The sequence below is a fragment of the Lissotriton vulgaris genome, chromosome 7 (assembly GCF_964263255.1).
Source record: "Lissotriton vulgaris chromosome 7, aLisVul1.2, whole genome shotgun sequence".
Taxonomy (NCBI): domain Eukaryota; kingdom Metazoa; phylum Chordata; class Amphibia; order Caudata; family Salamandridae; genus Lissotriton; species Lissotriton vulgaris.
In genome coordinates, this window is record NC_141695.1 from 1,529,997,055 (window position 1) to 1,530,020,691 (window position 23,637).

Consider the following 23,637-nt stretch of genomic DNA (forward strand, 5'->3'; position numbering starts at 1 on the left):
CTCTGCCGACCAGGCGCCGCTTGTGGAAAACTCTCTGCAGCGTGTGGCCCAACCGGCTCTGCTGGCATCGGACTCGATAACCAAATCCGGGACCGATCCAAAGATCGCTCGACCATTCCATGCTTCCATGTGTGAAAGCCACCACATCATCTCCTCTTTCACCTCTTCCGAGAGAGGAACTACTTGCGGCCCTGGGAAAATCGCCTGAATGGATGATGACAACAGGCCCACCACTCTGGCGATCTGCCTCAAAGACGTGTGGGATCTCCCCACCGTCTGCCGCAACACATGCCGGATCTTGGACAATTTGCGGGCTGGAAGACTGAGGTTGGATTCGACAGTCGATAATGAAACCCAGGAACTCTATCCGTTGAGAAGGAACAAGAACCGACTTGGTCTCGTTGATAACGAACCCCAACTTCTGCAAAAGTGTCACCGTCAGCTGCAACTGCATGCGCAGCCTCTGAGGGCATTGGCCTAAAAGCAAAATGTCGTCCAAGTAGACGATGAGCCGAATGCCTTGACCGCGTAAAAACTCTATCACCGGGTGCAACACTTTCGTGAAGCACCACGGAGCGGAAGACAGACCGAAAGGAAGGGCCACGAACTCGAACACCTGACCCTTCCAGACAAACTGTAGGAAACGACGGTGCGGGGGATGAATGGGAACCACCAGATAGGCGTCCTTTAAATCCAACCGCACCAACCTGTCCCGTGAGAGAAGAGTTCGAGGCATGTGGGCTGCTGAATTCATATCTGTGCATAGATCGCCGCCTAGTGTTGGGTCCGGATGATTGCACATTGTTGTCCTGGAAGAGTCTTCGAAGTATCACGAGATAGGTGGCTCCTCCCCTGGACTACAGTGCGCATGGGCATCGCCTCCATCCCCAGATTGTTTTTTTCCGCCATTGGGTTCGGATGTGTTTCGGTTCCCTCTGTCGGAACCGATAGTTGTTCAACTTTTCTACTCGAGACCAAAAGGTCTTTAGGCTGAGCGTCGGTATAGTTGCGTTCGGGTTTCTTGTCTGACTCTCAGCTCCGAACTCTTGCTACCCTTCCGCGTGCTCTCGGCGCGGACGGGCCTACACTACACTTCTGCTATGGAGCGGACTCCGTTCAAGAAGTGCCCGGTGTGTAACTCCAAGTATTCACACCTCGACGTGCACCCTGTGTGCAATACATGCTTGTCACCGGACCATGACGACAACAGCTGCATGGCGTGTTCGAAATTCCGGTGCAAGAAGACTCTAAAGATTCGTCGGGCCGCTAGGCTCCAGCCCAAGTTCTCGGCTACCACGGCGCCCCCACCAGACGACATATTCGAAGAATCTGTTGGAGACGACGACGACGTACAAGTTTCGGACTCTTGTCCCGCGTCCGAAGGGGATGCCTACGACGCGGGTGATGAGGACTTTGACGAAGTCGCCGACGAGGTAGGGGACGACGATCGGGCTATTGCCACCGTAGGGGATAGCTCGGAGGAGGAGCATCCCCAACCAGACTCAGGGGTCAATCCCCTGCATACGGCCCAGGTCGAGGGATCGCCTTCGGGCCTTACCCAAGACCTCGGTATGAGTCCTACGTCCCCGCCTCCGGGCCCGGTCACGGACATTTATGAGGCGCCACTCCCGTTGAAGAAAACGAAAGTGAAGCCATCGGGTCACGCTCCCTCGGTTTCAAAACCGAAAGTGAAAGCGCTGGGGCAGAAGGTTCTGGAGGCGTCAACTTCCAAAAAATTCAAGATGGCCGACTTGAAGAGCCACGCCAAAATGGCCGACCCGAAGCCCTCGGGGTCGACGCCGAAGGCGAAGTCGACCGACGCGGCTGCGTCGGCGCCGAAGATGGTCGGGGTCGAGGACCCAAAGACGGCTCCGAAGAAGCGTCAGGGCGACGACGCGACCCGGGCTCAGCCCGCGCCGGACCTTGGGGACAAGGCGCGTGTGGTGTCGGCCCCGAAGAAGGTGCCTGCCATCGAACAGACTCCCGGATCGGGGAGATTGCTCGAGCCGGTCAAGCCCTCTCCTGCGTTAACGAAGAAGGTGTCGGAATCCCTGCAGCGGATACGGAACGACGATGGGGTTCCCGATCCGGACACCGTGGCGCCTAAGCACACGCCGAAGCCTGCGAAGGCGCAAACGCCTATCCGCTTTACCCTGCCGCCAAAGTCGACGCCGAAGGCTTTCGCGCCGAAACATGGCGGGCCCTCGAAGGAGGTATTGACACCAAAAGCAGCCTTGGTGGTGTCAAAGCTTCGGCTCCAGCCTCTTGCTGAAGAGGAGCGTCGAGAGGTCATCATCGACGCCAATACTGGGAAATTGTCTCTCCTCAAGAGGAAAATCACCACCGAGCCGGTGTTGGAACATTTTCGGATCCCTCTCAAAAATAAGAGGGACTCTGCGGAAACTTCGGCCCCGATGGACCCTGTGTCGCCACAAGCCCTAGGACACTCGCCAACGCGTTCCGCCGCAGGCGATGCTGACGAGGAGGACGCCGAGTACAACTATCCGGCGTACTCGGATCCGGAGGAAGTGCACGAACCTTGGTCGGCCGGAGGCGACCCGGAGGACCCGCAATCGGGCCATGACACGCAACTTTTTGCGGCCAAGACGTCACCGACGGAGGACTCGGCGGCCTTCAATGCTCTGATCGAGAGAGCGGCGGCTAACCACGATGTCGAGCTGCACTCGGACCCTGTGGATGTAGACTTTTTATTTGACACGTTCTCAGTGGCTGAAAAGTCGGTCAAAACACTGCCAATGCTTAAGGGGTGCTCAAACACGCAACGGAGGTCTTCAAGGAGCCCACCAGGGCGCGTGTCGTCAACCCTCGCATTGACAAAAAATATAAGGCAGCGCCCTCGGATCCTACATACATCAAGGGACACTTGCCACTGGACTCCTTGGTTGTATTCAACGCTCGGAAGAGGGCGAACTCGCAGACCACTGGTGACGCTCCTCCCCCAGACAAAGAGTCCAAGATATTTGAGGCCTCAGGGAAACGGATTGCTGCACAGGCAGCTAATATTTGGAGGATCTCCAACACACAGGCCCTGCTTGCACGCTACGATAGGGCGCACTATGACACCTTAGAATCACTACTGCAACACTTGCCTGACCAGTACAAGGAGGCAGGGGAAATGCTGATTCAGGAAGGAAAGCTCATCACAAACGCATCCATAAAATGTGCGCTAGATGTGGCCGATACAGCCTCCAGGGCAATCAACACCAGTGTGTTGCTTAGACGGCATGCTTGGCTTCGAATTTCAGGGTTCAAGCCTGATATTCAGACAACAATACTGAACCAAACAGTTAATCCTGACCACCTGTTTGGCCCTGAGGTGGATGCGACGCTGGAAAAAATGAAAAAAGATACAGACACTGCCAAGTCTATGGGGGCCCTCCAGTCCCAACAGTTTCGGAGTGGTTCCTTTCGCCGCTCCAATTCCAGAGGCACCTCAAGGGGTCAGGCATCGCAGTCCACACAATATTACAAAAGTAACACCCAAACCTCATACAACAACAAGGGTAGAGGTGGCTACAGAGGCAATAACGTCAAAGGCAGGGGACGTGGGAACAACAGCTCCAGGTCCACCACCGCCAACAAGCAGTGACATCTTGTCACTGCCCCCCGGCCATACAACACCGGTCGGGGGGAGACTCCAGCAGTTCCTGCCCGCGTAGAAATCCATCACCACGGACAGGTGGGTCAAGTCTCTTATCCAGTACGGTTACTGTCTGGAACTTACTTCCATTCCACCACACATACCCCCAAGGAGCCGTCCTATGTCCGGCGAGCACTTGACCTTGTTGCAGCAGGAAGTTCTAGTCATGCTGCAAAAAGGGGCAATAGAGCTCGTTCCATTACAGGAAAGGGGAACAGGGGTTTACTCCCTGTATTTCCTAATCCCCAAAAAGGACGGATCCCTCAGACCCATCCTGAACCTCAGGCCCCTCAACTGGTACATTCTCTCGGAGCACTTCCATATGCTCACGTTACAGCAAGTACTCCCGCTGCTTCAGCAGGGGGACTTCCTGGCTACGCTGGATCTGAAAGATGCCTATTTTCATATCCCCCTGCATCCTTCCCACAGGAAGTATCTCAGATTCACGCTTCAAGACCAGCATTACCAGTTCAGGGTTCTGCCGTTCGGGCTCACCACAGCGCCGAGGGTATTTACGAAGTGCCTAGCGACTGTGGCGGCGCATCTCCGTCGCCAGAACGTCCACGTCTACCCCTACCTGGACGACTGGCTCATTCAAGCAAAGACAGAACAACAGTGCGTCGATCATGTGTCACGCACCATTCATCTCCTGCACGATCTGGGATTCTCTCTGAACTACCCAAAGTCCCATCTCCAGCCCGCCCACGTGCGACAGTATCTGGGCGCGACAATAAACACTCTGGCAGCCACTGCGCAGCCAAATTCAGTGAGAATCGCCAGTATCCAGGCGCTGATCCAACGATTCAGACCCCAACACTCGCTTCCAGCGAAGGTGTTCATGCAGTTGATAGGCATGATGGCCTCCTGCATCTCCATTGTCCCGCACGCGAGACTACATATGCGTCCGCTTCAGGAGTGCCTAGCACGTCAGTGGACTCAGGCTCATGGGCAACTGACAGACCTAGTGTTGGTGAGCGGTCGGGCATACAACTCTCTGCATTGGTGGAATCCACACAACCTTTGCAAGGGCCGACCATTCCAAGAGCCTGTGCCACAGATTGTCCTGACAACGGACGCCTCTCTCCAAGGATGGGGAGCGCATGTACTCCATTACACAGTGCAGGGCCTATGGACACTACAGCAAAGGAAGATGCACATCAATGTGTTGGAACTGATGGCAATCTTCATGGCCTTAAAGGCGTTCAAAGTACATCTGTGCAACAAAGTCGTGTTGATCCGGACGGACAACATGACAGCCATGTACTACATTCAAAAGCAGGGGGGCACCCACTCTCCGCAGCTGTCTCATCTGGCTCAGAGCATGTGGAAGTGGGCCATTCAGAGGAACATCTTCCTCATGGCAGAGCATCTCCCGGGCAAGGACAACCAGATGGCGGACCTGCTCAGCAGGCACAGCCACCAAATGCACGAGTGGGAGATACATCCATCAGTACTCCAACCGTACTTCCAAAGGTGGGGTCATCCAGAGATAGACCTGTTCGCCACAAAGGAGAACGCAAAATGCCAAAGCTTCGCCGCCAGGTTCCCACACCCGCAATCACAGGGCAATGCGATGTGGATGAACTGGTCAGGCAGATTTGCGTACGCTTTTCCCCCAGCACCTCTGATACCGCTGGTGGCACGCAAGCTCAGGCAGCACTCGATGACTCTCATCCTGGTTGCTCCAACGTGGGCTCGCCAACCATGGTACACCACGTTTCTGGAACTCTCCGTGGTACCGCATCAAAGGCTTCATCTCACTCCCAGCCTTCTGACGCAGAGCCATGGCGACATTCAGCACCCAGATCCGCAACAGCTCAACCTGGCGATCTGGCTCCTGAAGTCCTAGAGTTTGGCTACCTCAATCTTCCTCCCGATTGCATGGACATCATTCGGGAGGCAAGGAAGCCCACTACTAGAGCTTGTTATGCGGCTAAATGGAAGAGGTTTGTCATTTACTGTGTTCACCACGATATTGACCCGCTAGATGCTTCCATTCAAAACATCATTTGTTACCTGTTCCACCTGTATCGATGCAATTTGGCGTACTCTTCCATCCGCATTCACCTGTCTGCTATGGCAGCATACCTCCAGAATAGGCAACACCTGTCACTTTTTAAGGTCCCTGCTATCAAGGCTTTTCTGGAAGGACTCAAGAGAGTCATTCCGCCAAGGACCCCACCAGCTCCAGAATGGAACCTCAATGTGGTTCTTACAAGACTGATGGGTCCTCCCTTTGAGCCACTGCACTCTTGTGAGCTTCAGTTTCTGACTTGGAAGGTTGCGTTCTTAGTAGCAATTACATCGCTACGGAGGGTTAGCGAGCTGCAGGCACTCACCATCCAAGAACCTTTCTTCCAGGTACATGCTAACAGGGTTGTGCTCCGCACTAACCCTAAATTCTTACCCAAGGTTGTATCTCAATTCCATATAAACCAGACAATTGAGTTGCCGGTGTTTTTCCAGAACCCAGAGACGCTGGCGGAGCGGATGCTCCACACCCTTGACGTTAAAAGAGCCTTGATGTACTATGTAGACAGGACAAAAGATTTTCGCAAAACCAAGCAGCTTTTCGTTGCTTTTGCCACACACCACAAGGGGAACGCTATCTCCAAAGCTGGGATCGCTAGGTGGATCGTGAAATGCATTCAAATCTGCTACGCTAAAGCTAAGCGCACTCTCACTGTACCACCCAGGGCCCACTCCACCAGGAAGTTGGGGGCCTCTATGGCTTTCCTAGGTAACATTCCCTTAGAAGATATCTGTAGAGCAGCCACATGGTCTACCACACATACTTTCACTAAACACTACTGTGTAGACGTGCACTCCAAACAGCAGGCAGCTGTTGGTCAGGCTGTTCTCAAGACACTTTTTCAGATTGCCGCAGCTGGCACGGGTGGCCGCCGCTAATGGAGGGACTGCTATTTATTCTATGCACAGATATGAATTCAGCAGCCCACATGCCTCGAACTGCAAATGCTACTTACCAGTATGCATCTGTTCTTGGCATGTAGGGCTGCTGACATTCATATCGCCCACCCTCCTCCCCGGCGCCCGTAGCAGCTGCAGTGTTCATTCATATGTACATATATGCTCATAGCATGGTCATCACTCACATACTTCACTCCATCTCTGCCAATGGCTAAAAACAATCTGGGGATGGAGGCGATGCCCATGCGCACTGTAGTCCAGGGGAGGAGCCACCTATCTCGTGATACTTCGAAGACTCTTCCAGGACAACAATGTGCAATCATCCGGACCCAACACTAGGCGGCGATCTATGCACAGATATGAATGTCAGCAGCCCTACATGCCAAGAACAGATGCATACTGGTAAGTAGCATTTGCAATGTCGCGCAAAAGATGGATCCCCTCCATCTTGAAGTGGCGATACACCAGCCACCCGTTGAACTCTCTGAGATTGATGACTGGGCGCCGGCCTCCGCCGGGCTTGTCCACAAGAAAGAGGTTGCTGATGAACCCCAAGGGATGACGCGTTGAACGACGAACGGCCCCTTTGCGAAGCAAGTCCGCGACCTCTTCGTCTATCAACCGCGCATCGGACTCTGAGAACACCATCGGAGGGGGGCACTTACCTGAAAAGGCTGATCGTAGAATTCTATATGGAAACCGCGGACGGTTTGTAACGCCCACGCGTCCGCCGTGAGATGTGCCCACTCCCCCCAGAAGGCCGCTAATCGGCCGCCAACACGAACCTGGTCCGCAGGGATTACACTCACCGGTAGCAGAGTTGTTTCCGGCACCTTTCCTGAAGCCGCGACCTCCAAAACACTGTCCTCTGGTGGGATAGAAGTTTGTATAGTTGGCAGATGTATTATACTGCCCTCGTCCGGAGCCTTGCCCTCTGTTGCCGGCATTCTGTCCGCCCCGGCCGGTCGCACGGCCCCTGCTGCGACCAGCCCCGGAGGAAAAACGCTGTTGGAAAGCGCGTTTAATGCTGGATTGTGCCTTGTCCAGCGAGGTAAAGGTGGAGACGAACTTGCCCAATTCTTTAATAAAGGGCTCGCCACAGCCCCCGCCTCCGAAGAGGCTAGGTCCCCTAGCTCCGGGTCAAGCTTAATTAAAAAAGACCATCGGCGTTCTGTGGAAAGGGCGCAGTTGGCGTTACCCAAGAAAATAACCACCCTCTGCGCCCAATTAGACAGCACCTCAGGGGAAATGGTCGCACCCGTGACCTTTTCTTCCTCCGCCATATCTAGTATTTTCGTGATCGGACCCACCGCGTCCAATAACTTATCTTGGCAGGACCGCCAAGAACGGTCTATGCCCTTGCGCGGATCCTTCATGAACTTTGCCAAAAATGTCGCCATCTTGGCATCAAGATCTGGAGTCATGGACACTTTTTCTTCTAAAGATGGTCTGGGGCATTCCCCCCGTAAACAACCTCTGGCCTCCTTTTCTAGAGGTTTGCAAAGCCTGCTCGCGACAAACTTGGCTACCTTGTCGCCCGGGGACCACGCAGCCGACCGCGGATGAATAATTTCATCCGGGTCCAGCATGCCCGAGCTATCCCGAGGCAACTCCGCAACCGAGCCCGAAGGACGCCAGGAACGCTCTGACTCCTCATCGTCATCCGAATCCGGGGAATCCCTCTCAGGGGACGAAGGTGCAACCTCCGGAGGTGTCACCGGGACAGGGGCAGCGGGCTGCTCCGCGGGAGGCGCGTCGCCTTGGCTAAGAATGCGTCCCTAAGACGCTCAAAGGCGCCCTTGTCCACCCCTTGAGCTCACTCCGACGGCCCCTCCCTGCAAGGTTTCTTCGGGGCTGGGGGACCCTCCCCTGAAGGGCCTGGAAGGTCAGCGCGAGCCAACTTGGCGCACTCCTCCACAATGCACGCCGAAAGGCGGTCCTCCATAGGGCCAACCACCTCAGTCACACACCTGTAAATAGAACTATCCACTGCTTGATAGAACTCATCATCATTCAGATAAGAATGTGATTCTTCATAGTATTCATCCTCCATGTTTAAAGTCACACTGAGAGACAACCCCCCGTACACGTGACCTAGGGACACCTAAAGAGCTCCCAACACCGCCCCAACACAGTGGGGGTCAATAAGAATTCAAGCAGACCGAAGGACTGCACAGCGTTTGGGCGTCAGGGACTGACCGCAATTAGGGCGCACTCCGACCCCTCAAAGCGTGCTGACCCACCACAAGGGACCAGGTCTGCCCCCCCACAGCGCGCTACCACACCAGGAGCAGAAGAGTGCTGAAACCGGCAACACCGGCAGAAACGCGGTAAAACCGCAATACAGACCCTCAACAGGGCGTAGGAGTGAAATAACTAAATCAGGGCTACAGACCCAGACAGAGCCGGGCGTAATGAGGGGGCACGAGGGCAAGGCTCCGCGTTAGTTTGTCTCCTCAGCGCGGCTCCTCTGAGGGGAAAACCGCGCTGAAGACCAACGAGATGCCGCAGTGCCCTCTAGCGGCCGATACACGCCGCGCACAACAACGGGAATAAAGGTCGCGAAAGGAGCGGAAAAACCGCTCCCGCGACCCTCTCGGGGCTCTGTAAAGGAAAGCGGACACAGCGCTTACACAGACCCCGAAATATTAACAAGAAACCCCCAAATGCGAGGCAAATTAAACAAAAAACCCCAAGAGCAAGAGAAAACACTTAACTGGCTGCGTGAGCAGCGAAGAAAGAGGAAGGACCGAGAGAGGTGACTTCCTATCTAAGGACAATGGACACTGTGAAAGGACTACCATCGGGTCCTTACAAGTTGGAGTGCTGGGACTTGTAGTTGAAGTCTGAGACATTTGCACTATATCTTTCATTCTTGATGGTTTTCACATGTTTCTCTGGAAAGAAATGATGTTTGGTTCCAATAAGAGCTTTTCTTGGGCTGCTGTGTGTTTTGTATTTTAATAAATGGCGGAGAAAGAAAAGCATAATCCGAGCCTCCGGTCCTGCCATAGAATCAAGTGGTCAGGTATTGATCATAATAGGATGCTATGGAAAATAGTTGTGACTAATTTTAAGTAATGTTTTTTTTATTGCCTTCAGGAAGTTATCGTATCAAATACATTGGTCAAAAATTCCACATTATTAGTTCTATAAAATCATTTTTTGACCCATTGCCCAACCACACCAAGAAATAAGAGAAGGGGATAATGTGATAGTACCTGTACTAAAGCTTTCCAGTAATTTAAATAAGCTCTTTGTAGTTCCCCTACGGGATACGTTGCCTATTAGGTCCCTGCACAATCAATATAAACAAGCTTTGACTACTAGGAAAAAATCACTCCAGGTTGAAGCAAGGGATAACTTGCCCATTGCCGCTGAAAACAAGAATAGCAAACTGTTGTGTGGTCCAGTGAATGCACCCTTTAAAAAAAAAAAAATTACGATATTCCTATGTTGTGCTTTTTTGTTCCCTGTGACAAATGGGTGACTCACTTCTCTGAAATTTTTGTCAAAATGGCTGAAATGTCATAGGAGGAGACTGGAGGTCGCTGTGTGGGGCAGGCCCCTTCCTCTGGATATTACTGGATATCTGGCTATACAGGCCAGTGCTGGGGGCTGGGCTCCGGGACCAGATGGGTGGCAGTAGATTTTCTTTTTAACTGCTTCTGAACTGTGGGGGCCTATCCTAACTAGGGTGTTCAACACAGCTGCTATAGATACGATCCCATCCTCTTGGGGGACATCCATCATTGTACCCATATATAAAAAGAGGGGTTAAAGCAGATCCAAGAAACTATTGCCCTATCTCTCTCTTGTGAAAGTAATGCGAAGAGTACTGCTAACAATATTGGAGGATTGGGCACAAGAGCAATCTATTCTATCCCCAGTACAGTTTGTGTTTAGTAAACAGTTGGGAACTATCGAACAATGTGTCAACTTGGAATTATTAATCTGGAAATACACTAGAGTCAAGGCCAGCGCTCTTTATTTATGCTTTGCCGATTTAAGCAGCTCCTTTGATTTGGTTGACCATAATTTACTTTGGTCAACTTTGACTTCCCTAGGTGCACCCAGGCCAATCATTGGGTTTCTTTCCCACCTCCATGAGAATTTAACTAGCCAAGTTCTGTTTGGTCCCCAGGAGGAATGCTCAACCAAATTTAAAGTGGGACGAGGAATTCGACAAGGGTGTGTGGTAGCCCCACTATTATTTTCTCTTTTTATTAATGGGGTAGATAACCACCTGCATTCCATGCAGGTCGACAATCCGAGGGTGGACGGTCGTCCGATACCAGTGTTGTTATACGCTTACGATGCTGTACAATTATCAAGAACACCGGTGAGCCTCCAGAGATTGATGAGTGTCTTTGGAGACTTTTTGACCTCCAAGAAAATGGTCATTAATAAATTCAAAACTTTTACCATGGCTTGCGGGCCTTTCACTTCAATTCATTATTTTCCACACCATTCCTTCATTTATCTTTTATTTCGAAACATGTTGCCCCGCCTGATGCACACGCGCTGAATAAGTCTTGTCCTAGAACAGTTCGGGTGAGGCCCTGGATTTTCCCATCTTTACTCATCATTTTTCAAACCAATTTTTTACTGATGCTTTATTATGTCGACGCTTTTATATTCGTTTTTATTAATTCTTTAAATTGTCATGCTTGATCATTGTATTTCATACACGCATTGAGTTCAACATTTGTGTTTGCATGTTACACTCTTAACACGTTTCAAGATGGTACCCAAACCCGTGTGCTTGCACTTCTTATCAATCTAGTCCTTCTTCACTACTCACCCTATTTTACTAACTTCCTGCCCCCCACACGGGTGCCTTTTTGCAGTCATCCGACGCGAATCACCGCAATTTCGTCCACGTAAGTTGAATGGTTTGCATGCCACGACTTCCTATTAGCTTTGAATGTTCCTTTGAATCTCTATCCACTCACCATTAGGTTTTTACACTCGCGACAGATACCGTTGCACACTTAGTGAATGATCCGTTGACCTTGGGCACTGCGCCTTCACCGACGCACCCACTTTTCACCACGCTGGCCAATACTATATACATACCAGCTAATCTTCTCACGTTCTTAAATAATCTGCTCCACCCTAATGTACTCCCTCGTTTTGGTTTGCACAGCATTTTAGTAGCATGAATGTACACTGATTAATTGATTGTCATATGCAGTACCGTATTTTTGTTCACTTAGTTAACGCACACTGCATTGTGTTTTACGTGTGTTGAGCTTCATGCACACATAGTGATTCATACCTTATCATTCACCCGGGTGGAGGTAAGGCATGTGAATCTCCCTTGTTTGGTTTTCTCAAGATATCATTGCTCACTTCTTTACAGATCTCTTCCCCTGACGAAGGGCTAATATTTCCCGAAATGCATCGTGAGAAATGATTGAAATTCGCCACAGTTTCATGTAAGCTCATATCATCAGGTTTCGATATGAAAAATCGAATATCGAATCATAAAATGTTCACAAGTTCACGAGTATTCAAGTTTACATTTTTTGTATAAATTGCAACAGACCTTATATACCCTGCCAACGCGGGTTTCTAGCAGTGCTCAGGGGGACGCCTCCTAAACAGGAGACGCTACCTTTTCACAATTTCGTTATACTCGTTGACCAGAGTGTGACACCTCTGAGGCACGCAACAAACCAACAACTCGTTCACTCAGTACTTCGTGTTCTACCACCCATTTCTGCACAGAATTTTAGATCACATAAAGCAGCTATGGATTTTCTGGTGACACGAAGTGAACCTTCTGGGTGTCATAATGTGCCCTATTCATTTTGAAAGCCATTAATCAGAAAAAGTATTATGTAATAGAGTAGCAAATTAATTATATTAATATGTTTCATGTACTGTACCAAAAGGTTGTTTAATCGTATTTTATATGTTATTTTATTTGTGCTTTTATAGCTGTTTTTGATAGCCGAATAAAGTTTTACGAAACGATGATCAAAAAAGATTCTACGATTCACAAGGAAAGGTTAAATACTTGTGACCCTAGTTATGCATCGTAGGATTCTTCATTGAGGTCATAAACGGTTCACCTTCCTCCATACCTGTTCTTAAGCATATTGAGTTGAGGAGTGCTTTCTACATGCATCTTATTTTTAAAAAAAGAACTAACTCTGGTATGTAAGTGCCAGTGCAATGCATTGTGGGTAGGGGTGCCTGCCAGGCTCTATTTTAATCTTTCTCAAAGTCAGCCTACGAGGCTACATTCTTATCTCCCTGTTTGCAATACTGAAAGTAGTTTGTCATAACAGATGATGTGACTTCAAAAAATGAATCATCCCATTACAGCATTTCCAAACTTTAAGAAAGAAAATGGCTTGTCTGACAGACTTAATGACATTCTACAATGTTGAACCCATTAGGAATACTATGTTGAAAGGTGGTTCGTTGTCTCGCACCGACAGCGGGGGATTATTCAGTATTGATGTCTTCAATGAAGAATCCGAGATGCTGAAATAGGACTACAGGCATGTCCACTTTCCTTAATGAATTAAGAATCCGGTTTTAGTTTTCAGGAAAAAAGTAAAAAAGCAACTAGTCTTTAGAAGTGTGATGGCCCTTAATGTGCTAAGACATATGGGTCCAGATGTACAACCATTCACTATTACGAGTTGCAAATTGCGTCTCGCAATTTCCGACTTGCAAAAGTGCATGTACAACAGTGTCTCAGACACTGTTTGCGATTCCAAATGGAATTGCAAATTGCATGCCTCATTAACATTCATGAGGCAAGCACAATTTGCAACCCCATTGAGAATGGCTAGCACTCCCAGGGACAGTGACCTGCTGGGGTCAGCAGACCACCATGTCTGTCACTGCTTTTTAAATAAAGCAGTTTTTTTGTCGTCCTGACTGCCCTAATAAAAGTGCATTATACTCAATAGCACTTGTACTACAGAGGACGAGAAATCAGCCAAACGTTAAATACGACCAAAAGTCTTATAATAGAAGATATTGGGAGTGAGCTGGCATACAACAGGGACATTTAGAAGTAAAGAATGGAGCACAAGTGATGCGGTACATAAAAGCTTGAAATGAATACAGCAAGCCTGTACATGAATGCCACCTCTGGTGAGATGCGGCAAGATTTTTGGAGCTTGGCAACAGATGAGCACAGCATTCTAATTTCTTTGTAGCCCCGAAATAAGAGATCCAAACATCCCAAGGTATGTACAATTGTCCCATCCATAAACAAAGGTTTGTTTTTTATTCGACTTAATCTGTCTTGCAGAGTTCTTCTGTTGGGTATCCTTGCTTCTGTTTCGAGATATTTAAGCATCCATTACTAATTGATTTCTGCAAGCTTCCCGTGATGCATGTTTCTGTAGAAAATTTAAAGTGTAAGATCCCCCTGCCAATTTATGCTTGTAGCAACATTTTGGGCGTTCAGCACTTGGATCTTCATGTGCAAAATGTACTCTGAAAATATTTCTTTTGAAAGGCAATTTTTGATAATTGCAGGCACTTCAGAAAGTAATTAGAACAATGCATGCTTTTTCAGCTAATAAGCTGTGTACGTCTTTAATGGATATGTTTGTTTGTTGCACCAAATCTGTTTTTTTTTGGTTTTTTTTAATCCAAGGTGAACTTTATTTTTTCCCGTTTACGTCACTTTTTCAGTTCTCATGTATCAGCTGTCTTCTATGGTTCAATAATATGTGTATACATGTGCGCTAAATTTACACTGTTACTTATCGTCTAGCTGCAACTAGACCTGCTGCAAGTGTAGGTGAATGTAATTAAACAAATATACACTTTGATCACGCTAGGTCATCTGCAAGCTCATTCAAAAGGGATAAGGTTACTTCAGGCTGTAGCACCCTATGTATTACTGTGGTGGTCAGTTGTGCTGGAATAACACAATCCATACATACGTTCTGACATCTTTACTGTCAAGTTTCTGATGCTCATGTTGCCTTGCAGATAGACTGCTCTTCCATGAAATCTTTTTTTGGGCACAAGACAACTTCGTAAAAGTATTTTCTTCTGCTTTATGGATCTTTCAAATTTGAATGCAACTTTTAGCAGAAAGCTGCCATCTGCTCCTAGCAGCAGAGGCTGGGGTCGCAATACAAAGGCTGCTGGCTGTTGAAGCTTCCCCTTCAAGAACTGGGCCCATCCTGGGGGAGGAGGTGCGACACATCTCCCCAGGATGTGCATTTTTTCTGGTCCCAGAGAGCAGAGCCTTTCCACCCAGGGGTCCAGAAACATGTCTGTTTGTGTCAGACTGCCTAAAGCCAGTCAGTGCCCACATCCCGGTTGGTAGGTTTTCAGGTACCCTCTGAGTACATGTTACAATAAAGCCAACACAGTCATCAGTGTGGGTTTATTGTGAAGAGTAGTTTGGTACCAAACACTCCAGTGTTCAGTGAAGCCATCATGGTGCTGTGGGACTCGAGTTGTCCAGTTTCTAGCCTATATACTCCCTATGGCTTCACTGGCACTTGCAATGTTGAGGAATAGACCCCAATATGGTTGGGGCATATCTTCTCATGTAGATATGCCCTCACCTGGGATATAGTGCACCCTGGCTTAGGGCTGGTAAGGCCCGCTAAAGGGGTAACTTTCCTATTTCCTAGGCAGTGGTAGCTGGTATTGCAAACAGATAGTGTGCCATGTTGACTTTGTCATTGTTTTTGCACCAGGCCCTGCATGCTGCAGTGGCAGTCTGTATGGCCTAGGTGGGGGATCCTAGGGGACCCTCTTCAGTACCAAAGCCCTTGGTACCCAGGTACCCTTTACAAGGGCCAATTGTGGAATAGTTTTTAAGGAAGAAGCACTGACACAGGAGACCTGATTGGCAGGGACTCTGTGCAATACAATTGAAGCCACATCAATGTCCAGGCAAAAAGTGGGGGCTAGCTATGTCAAAAGAGGCACTTTCTCACAAACAGGTCTTCCTTAAAAGCAAGAGTAGGCGTGGTTAAAATGCTCTGCCTTCTCCAAACAAGAACACCTCTACCTCCCCTGCAAGTTGCTTTAGACAGTGTCGGGGTTAAGTGCAAGTGCAACAAATAAAGTGCAAAGGGCACTATAGACGTTAAAGTGCAAATGCTCATTGCAAAGTCCAGAACGGCTATAAGATGTTTTTTTTTTTTAATAGTTTTCATGTGTCAAAAGCAAATGGTGTCTTATGGTGAATATCCCTATCCAACTCCTACACAGAGTAGTCCCCTGTGCTAGGTGAATTTGGGCTAAAGTGATCCATTGGCATTACAGAATCTATGATCTCAATGATGCTACAGGTCACTCAACAGTGCAAGCTGGATTCTTAAACCTGTTTCCTCCTCCACTGCTTCCACTGGAACCTTAGCTACAGCCCTTTTCTTCAACCTCTGGAGAAATTTCACAGTTGTGCAGTTCAGCACAATATCCATCGGTTTGAAACAGGCCATCACTGTGTCTCTGCATGACCTTATTCCTTCATCTTTACATTTCCTGTGCAAAAGCACATGCTAATCCCCTATAACGGAACTGCACAAGCAAAGTACATGGAGAATGTGCTCAGGCCCTTATTTACGTAGCCGACAGATCTCTCGCCTTCCCTTTCATGGAGGGTGACCTCAGTTGCTTCCTACACATGATATACATTGCAACTCCATCTTTTTGGGTTCACTATTAGAATGTAATCTGTCCCCCCTGTACTGTTGTTGGTATCCTGGTACCACCCCAAAGAATGAAGTTCAGTCAATAAACAAATGAAAACACAGAACAAGTTGAATTTTTTTTTTTACAACGAACGCCGTTGTGGCTCTTGATCTTGGGGAAGGTTTTCAGTGATCTGATCCACCACAAATAAATTAATTGTTGCTTTTGACCACAGGGAATCATGACTGATGGCTTTGGTGGTTGTTGGTGGGAGGTATATGCATAATATTGACAGGGAGGAAAAATTCCAAGTTCGTGATCACAGGGCAACCATGTAGCAATGCTGCGCACCCATCTGGGGATTACATTCAACAGTACCCTTCACCTTTATTACCCTGCCACATGATTGTGGGTGCTCTCCACCTGGTGCAACACAGAGAATATGGGGTTGCATCTTGGAGAAATGATATAGACCATGACTAATTATCGTTTCCAAAAATTATCAAAACAAACAGTTACATCTACTTAGTCACTTAGCTATAGACCTTTCCTAATCATGTAATTCTCCTTTCTTGCCCTTCCCTTCTGTTCCAGGTCTGATACAGGAGGAGGAGGAAGAACGCATTGTTGTCCCGCGCAGAGGCAGGTCTACCAAGGTGCCAGTGTCCAGCGTGCTGATCTGAGGGCTTCCAACAAGATCCAACACAATGTTTTTTGTGTTTCTGGGCAGGGAGGCATGGTAGAGTGGGAAATGTGAACTTCACCAATACCCACATGTATCAAATTGAGGTTCCTCCAAAAATGACATCCACTCTCCCTACCTGGCTTCAAGGACATTGAACTGAAAACTGGATTTGAGTTTTGCACTTTATGGATTACAAAATAATAATTTAAAAACAATGTGTTCAAAGTGCTTAAAGAAGGTGAAAGAACATGGACTGTCCACATTGGCTCTGACAGCTGCACCACATGTGTGTCTGAAGCAGCTGTATGTTGTGGTAGTGTGTTTATATTGAGTGTAAACGAGGATGAGTGTGCCATGTCTGTTTTGATGTGGGAGTATGTGTATATATGTGTATAGAGTGTGTATGTGCAAATAGGGAATTATTGTTTGTTTAATTGGCTGATTGAATAGTTTGTTAAAATGATGCTGCACATAGTGTTTCAAAACGTCCAATGAGCTCAACAGAGTTACAAGAATTATTTACTAGCAATCAAAAAAAGATATGTGCACACAAGAGGCTGGTTGACAAACAGGAAACATTGAGTGCATTCTCCTAATGGAGGTTGAGTGATGTATTGCCATGATCTGTAGCCCCACTCTAATAGAAAGACATGTGGACAGTTGTTATTGTCACTTGACAACCACAAATGAGAGCGCAGGAAAGCCACTGCAATGCCTGCATACAAATGTTTACGCATTCCTGAACTGAAGATCAAGGAGCAGACTAGTGATACTATTTTTCTACTATGCAGTCTACTTACAGATGTTTACGTAGATTCTGAATAGCTGACCCTTCAGGATGCAATACAAGAGGGTGCGGAGTAAAAGTCCCACATCAGTGCATGAAATGAGAGATAATCAAATTATTGTACATTCCTGACATTAGTGGCACTAGCACACAATTTTCTTGAGGGATTACTACCAACAAGCAGCGTGTGACAACAATGTGCAAGTAAATGCAGAAAGCTCTAAATCGGCGGTTATTTTTGTGCACTCATGTTATTGCCTTATACAGATATTACTTGTGTGTTTAACAAAGCGTTCTTAAGTGAGTGTTCAGTTGTTAACATAGTATGGGGAGGAAATGTGAGTTTGAAATGGCTTTAGCCTGATGTGACATTCCTGCAGGCCCTTCATAGGCTCTGTTCAGCTGGAAAAACTTCTGTATGTTGTCTGTAGTGAGAATGACCTACACCAAGTCTTGTAAACCCAGGGTCAATGATAGTTCCGAGTCATCTGATTACATATCATCTTTGGCGCCCAAATATCTAGAGACTTCCAGATGACCCTATGATCACTGTGTCCCGTCACACCGAAAATCTTAGGACATGTCCACTGATAGCACAGTAGTATGTAAGGTGAGCATTATCTCAGACGGAGATTCGATTCCCTTAACTCCCTGATTCAACAGCTCAGAAATTGTGCTAAAATGTGGGATGCTACAATTGAAATTACCTTTTTATAATTGAGGTGCTAAAGAAACCTCTAGATTAGTGCGTGACATTTCAAAAGCAAAGTGATGTTACGTTTCAGAGAAGCCGCTTTCACCAAGGCGGTGATCTTTTGATATTAATCAAAAACTTGCAAGTTCTTGAGTGTACTTTGATTCGTGGATAGGACTGATTTGCTTTTTGGCCTGTTCTGCTAAGACTTGAGAGATGACTAAAATTCTTTATGTATAAACTCATTTGTTAACATCACCAAGAACCTTCTGTGTGGAGGCAAGAAGTAAGAGTGTGTGTATGTGTGTGTTTGCTTGCCACTGTGACTGAATGTGGTATGATGAAGATGCTCTTGACATTTATAAATGCATTATTTTGGAAAGGGAAAGCTGCTGTATTCCTGCCTGTTAGTAGGTTACTAGTTGTCCTGTGTGGTCGACATGGCCAGGCTATCTACTAAGGTTCAAGCACAGTCAGTCCTGTCAATAGTCCCTTCTTTCTATCATTAGTTCCCTATATTCTCAAAACTGCTACTTATTTTCCCCTTCTGCTTCCTGTGCATTCTTCTTTGGATTTGTTTTGGCCAGTCCTTCTCTAAATGACCTGTAAATAACTTGCCTTCTGTACAGCCCCATTTTCTGTCTTGCACCCGGGATATACCTTCCTGGGTTGTTTTAGGCTTTGGTATGTTTGGCAAAAGTGTTTTTAAAGTAATAAAATTATTGATAATTGTTATATTTCATAGAGTTTTAAAAGGTCCGATTGTTTGCTTAAACACAGGCGATGGTATGGGGTATAGGTTTTACTCTTATTGTGCGTTGCCTCTCCTCCATCTTGGATTTACAGTCTTACATTGTTGGAAATCTTTGAGTAGGATGCTTTAGAATTGCCTCAAATCTGATTATTTTTACTTCGACACAACCTACTGGGAGATTGAGAGGGGAAATGGGTCCCGTATGTCAGTGATACTCCATTTGGTCTTTCACCAAGCAACATTTTGTGGAACTTGTATTTATGTTGTTTGTAGCATGTGTAGTATTTGCAACTTGTTTTTCCTCAAAGAAGTCCGAGTCACAAGACCTATTGCAATTCAATCCTTGGTCCAAAATGCACCAGCACACTCGCTTCACCATAGATTGTTTTCTTCCTCCTGCGAACTCAGATATTCTGGAATGCTGCTCAGATGCTGTTCAGGAATCAACGTGTTTACACACTGGTTCTTTCTTCTCTGTTATAGCTGTTCATTCTTTGCATCCCGTGACGAAAACAGCACTAACATGCTGATAAAAGCATCCAACCTAGTTGCCGGGACAAGCCTTGTTAGAGACACAAGTTTTGGAGCCAAAGATATGACCGGCAATGAGGAAGAGAAAGCAAGGCTCTCTGGCATTTCAGTAGGACAAGCATAAGAGAATCTAGAGGTGATTGCCATCTTCTTTAAAGGTTTTGACATTGAAGAAGAGGTTTAGTTCTTTGAGGCTGCTGCGCAAAACATGTTGGCCTCCGGGCTGAAGAACAAGTCAACTCCACATGCCTTTCTAGTGCCGCAAGGTCAGTCTTGAGCCTCAAAACTCCCTTCAGTGATGGTATTGCATCACCCCGCTGGAGTCTGGCATTGAGCCCGGAGTCAAGCCGGAAACAGTTCAAACTTCTGGTCTCGGTCCTCCAACCCAGGATGCCCTAGACTCGGAAGGCTGGATCGATACCGAAGTAGACCCCCATTCAAAGGCATCATGTCACACTTCAACACTCCCTCAAGCTCGAGACTGCACAAAGCCTCAGCTGAAACCGATGCCAAAAGCTCATCCTCAATAGGCATGGAAGCTGGAGTGTCCGATGCCACGGAGTTGTTGATCTTCGAGAAGCTCTTTTAGGTCCTGGATGCAAACCAAAACAAAGTTTGTCAGCCACCCAGATGCAGGCAAACCTCTTTCCAAATCTTCGGCTCCAGGACTCATCAGATTCCAAAGAAGCAGAGTCTTCGTTTTGTGGAGAAACCAGGACTCAACCCTTTCAGGCCACCAACTCTGCAATGGGTCAGGGATACAGTGACTAGCCCTACACTGTTCCCACAATTGACACCCACATCTCCTCCAGCACTACCCTTGCACTCTCATCCACCTGACTCACAGGATCCCAACTCGGAGCCTTGCAGCACTTACTCCCTACAGGACCGGTATGACACGCCCTTCAGGCTACGGGTGGGAGGTGATGCCTTGGAGAACTATGTAGTAGACTGCAAGATTAATTCAACCTCAAACCCTACCCTTCCAAGCCCTCCCCAGAAGCTTCTCAGCACCATCACTTCAAACTGCATACAGTGTAGGATGAGGGCCACTTCTTGGTTGAAACCATGTGCAAGACGGAGCCTGTGGTGCTTTACCGTCCCATGTTAAAGTGAATGCTTAAGTTGGCCACCAACAACTTTAAGGAGACTATAAATGCCAAAGTGGTCCCTCTGCAAGTTGAGAAAGTATAAGCCTGTCCCTGACAATCTGGCCTATATGTGTGGACAGACTGCCTGACTCCCTAGTTGTTAACCCTTTCCATAAAAGGATTTCAGAGTAGGCAACTTGGGACACCCCTCCATCTGATCAGGAGTCTAAGTGAAGACAGTGTGAACGTGCGCTTGGGCCAGCTACTCATTGGCAGATTTCAAACTTAGTGGGTCTCCCCTCTGGGTGCGACTGGTACCATTGGGAGTAATTGGAGGCACCTTCCTAGAGGCCCATCATAACCTCAGGCGGCAGTTGGTTGCTGAGGGAAGTAAACCCCAGCAATGCAAACCTTAGATACGCCCTAGATGCGGTGTATGCAGCTGCAAGAGGTGTTCATACTAATATCCTCCTCTGCAAGCATAGGGTGTCAGGGTTAAGGCCTGAGGTGCAATAGCACCTCTTGAACGTTCCTTTTGATGGAGAGTATCTGTTTAGCCCCAAGGTAGAGCAGATGCTGGGGAGAAAAAAAAATTATACCAATAGCTCTAAATCCATGGGTGCCCGACAGTCCCCCATTCCCAAATCTGCTTTTCACTGGCAGCAGATCTGTTGCGATGCAAAAGCAGTAAGCACAGATCAAAAACACCTGTAGCAACAGTCCTTTCAGGGCACCGACCAACTTGAGACCTTCCTAAAGAGAGGTCTGTAGGGGAAATGAATGTGGTAAATGCAGAAATGCCTTTGTAAGGGGCGTCTCTGCTGGCAAACAGTAACTCCGCATCCCTTTGTTCAACCACATCACACTTCTCGGGGGAAGACGGAGGCACTTTCTTGCTCAGTGGGAAAACATCGCCTCAGACCCATGAGTCCTCTCCATTGTGTGGGAAAGGTACTGCCTTAGACTCTTTACAATCCCTCCCAATATCTCACTTGCCATGTACTAAATTCAAGACGTCTTCACCTATTGGAGGGAGAGATTTAAGTTCTCCTAGCAAAAAGGCACCAGACCAGTACTTGTACACCAGTACGGGACAGTGGTGTGCTCCCTGTACTTTTTGATCCCCGAAAAGGACTTCTCCCTCCGGCTGATCCTTGGTCTCTGACCATTGTTCGAGTTCATCTCCACTGAACACTTTCGCATAGTCACCTTACAGGAAGTCTTGCTGCTATGACCGTTCGACGTCATGTGAGCACTGGATTTGAAAGACTCATCGTTTAACATTCCAATCCATCCAGTGCGTCACCTGTACCTTCTGTTCATGGTAAGTCGAAAACACTACCAATTCAGGATGTTACCCTCAATAGTCACTACAGCTCCAAGCGCGTTAAGAGTGCCTAGTTGTATTAGCAGCTCACCTATGCAGAAACACCTTGCCTTGTTTTCATACTTAGGCGATTAGCCTATTATGAGCAGCAGAAAACGGCAGCGCGTAGCAAACACTCATAAAGCAGAGTCCCTATTTCCTAGGGTAGGTTTCACCATCGATGCAAAAAACTCATCTTCAGCTGCAACAGGTCCAGCCCTTCCTCTGTTCTAAATGTGGTAACAGACAACACATGCCCCAATGAACAGAGGTTAATGACATTCCAACAGCTGTGAGCTCTTTTTCAGAGACACACAGTCCTGTCACTATTTGAACTGTGCTGAAACTGTGGGGGAGGATGGCTTCATGCATATGGATTGTACCATATGCCAGGCTTCACCAGTGCCCACCGTAGGAGTGCCTCTGAAGGCAGTGGGCACAGGGGGAGGGGCATCGGAAGAATATAGTATTGTTAAGAACCCAGGCTTGTGCTTTATTTATTTATTTACCAGGAACCCCAGGCCCTCTCTAATGCCCCTTCAGCAGGTGACCACCACCACTAATCATCTCTCCTCTGCACGATGAATGTCCAAGGCACCTTGACTAACCAGCACCATATAAGCAACCTGGAGCTCCTTGCCATCAAACTTTCCCTGAAAGCATTCCTGCCACTTGTTTGGGAAAAACAGTACCCATAAAGACAATGTGACAACCATGTACTATATCCAGAATCAGATTTGGGATAAACTCCCCACAGCTCTGCAGTGGCGCAGTAGATTTGACCCTAGGTATCCCGCAACAACATTCAACAAGTCCATGAATGGGAATACCACTCACAGGTCCTCACAAGTACTTTGAGAGATACGGAACTCCGGGAATAGACCTGTATGCCATTGTCAACCAGCAAAATGCTAAAACTTCATCTCCAGGTACCAGCACTCACAGTCCATGAATAATGCACTACGGATGAATTTCAAGGCTTTTCTGCTTCTCCCCCACAACCTGTATGTGATGAGGTATCTTTGCCAGTCATTCTAGAGGCACCAACCTGGGTAAGACATCCCTGGTATCAATGTTCCTGGAGATGTCAGTCAATCTCCAAGAGAAACTCCTTCCGAAGCTGGACAATCTCATTCAGTATCAGTCTACTCAGAAACCCAGGTCCCAAACAGCTGAACATTGCGATCTGGAACTCTAATTCATAAGATTTGGCTACCTCAACCTTCTAGAGGAGTGCATGGTTATTCTGCAGGAAGTGCGAAAGACACCACTGCTTGCACCTGTTACGTAACTAAGTGGAAAAGGTTTGGCATTACTGCATTCCGTAAACAGTTAGACCCCATTATGTATTTTGGCAGGAGATTGCTACCTTCCTCCTACACTTGTACAATGCAGGTCTTGCCCACCCTTCTGTATCTGTTAGCAGCTGCAGCATATCTTCAAAAGAGACAACGCATCTCTTTTTCAGATCCCATTAATTAAGCTGTTGTCAATGGTCTAA

At 47.7% G+C, this 23,637-nt stretch overlaps 1 protein-coding gene across 4 annotated transcripts in view; it reads left to right on the top strand.

Annotated features, from left to right (window-relative positions):
• The window catches only part of SPNS1 (SPNS lysolipid transporter 1, lysophospholipid), a 254,229-nt gene extending 235,100 nt beyond the window's left edge, over positions 1-19,129 (top strand). For all 4 annotated transcript variants that reach the window (XM_086932408.1, XM_086932409.1, XM_086932411.1 and 1 more), the window contains one exon: positions 16,823-19,129. In XM_086932408.1, coding sequence (XP_086788534.1) covers positions 16,823-16,911 — 89 coding nt within the window. In that variant the 3' untranslated portion in view covers positions 16,912-19,129. The remainder of the gene's footprint in view (positions 1-16,822) is intronic.
• Positions 19,130-23,637: the final 4,508 nt, after the last annotated feature.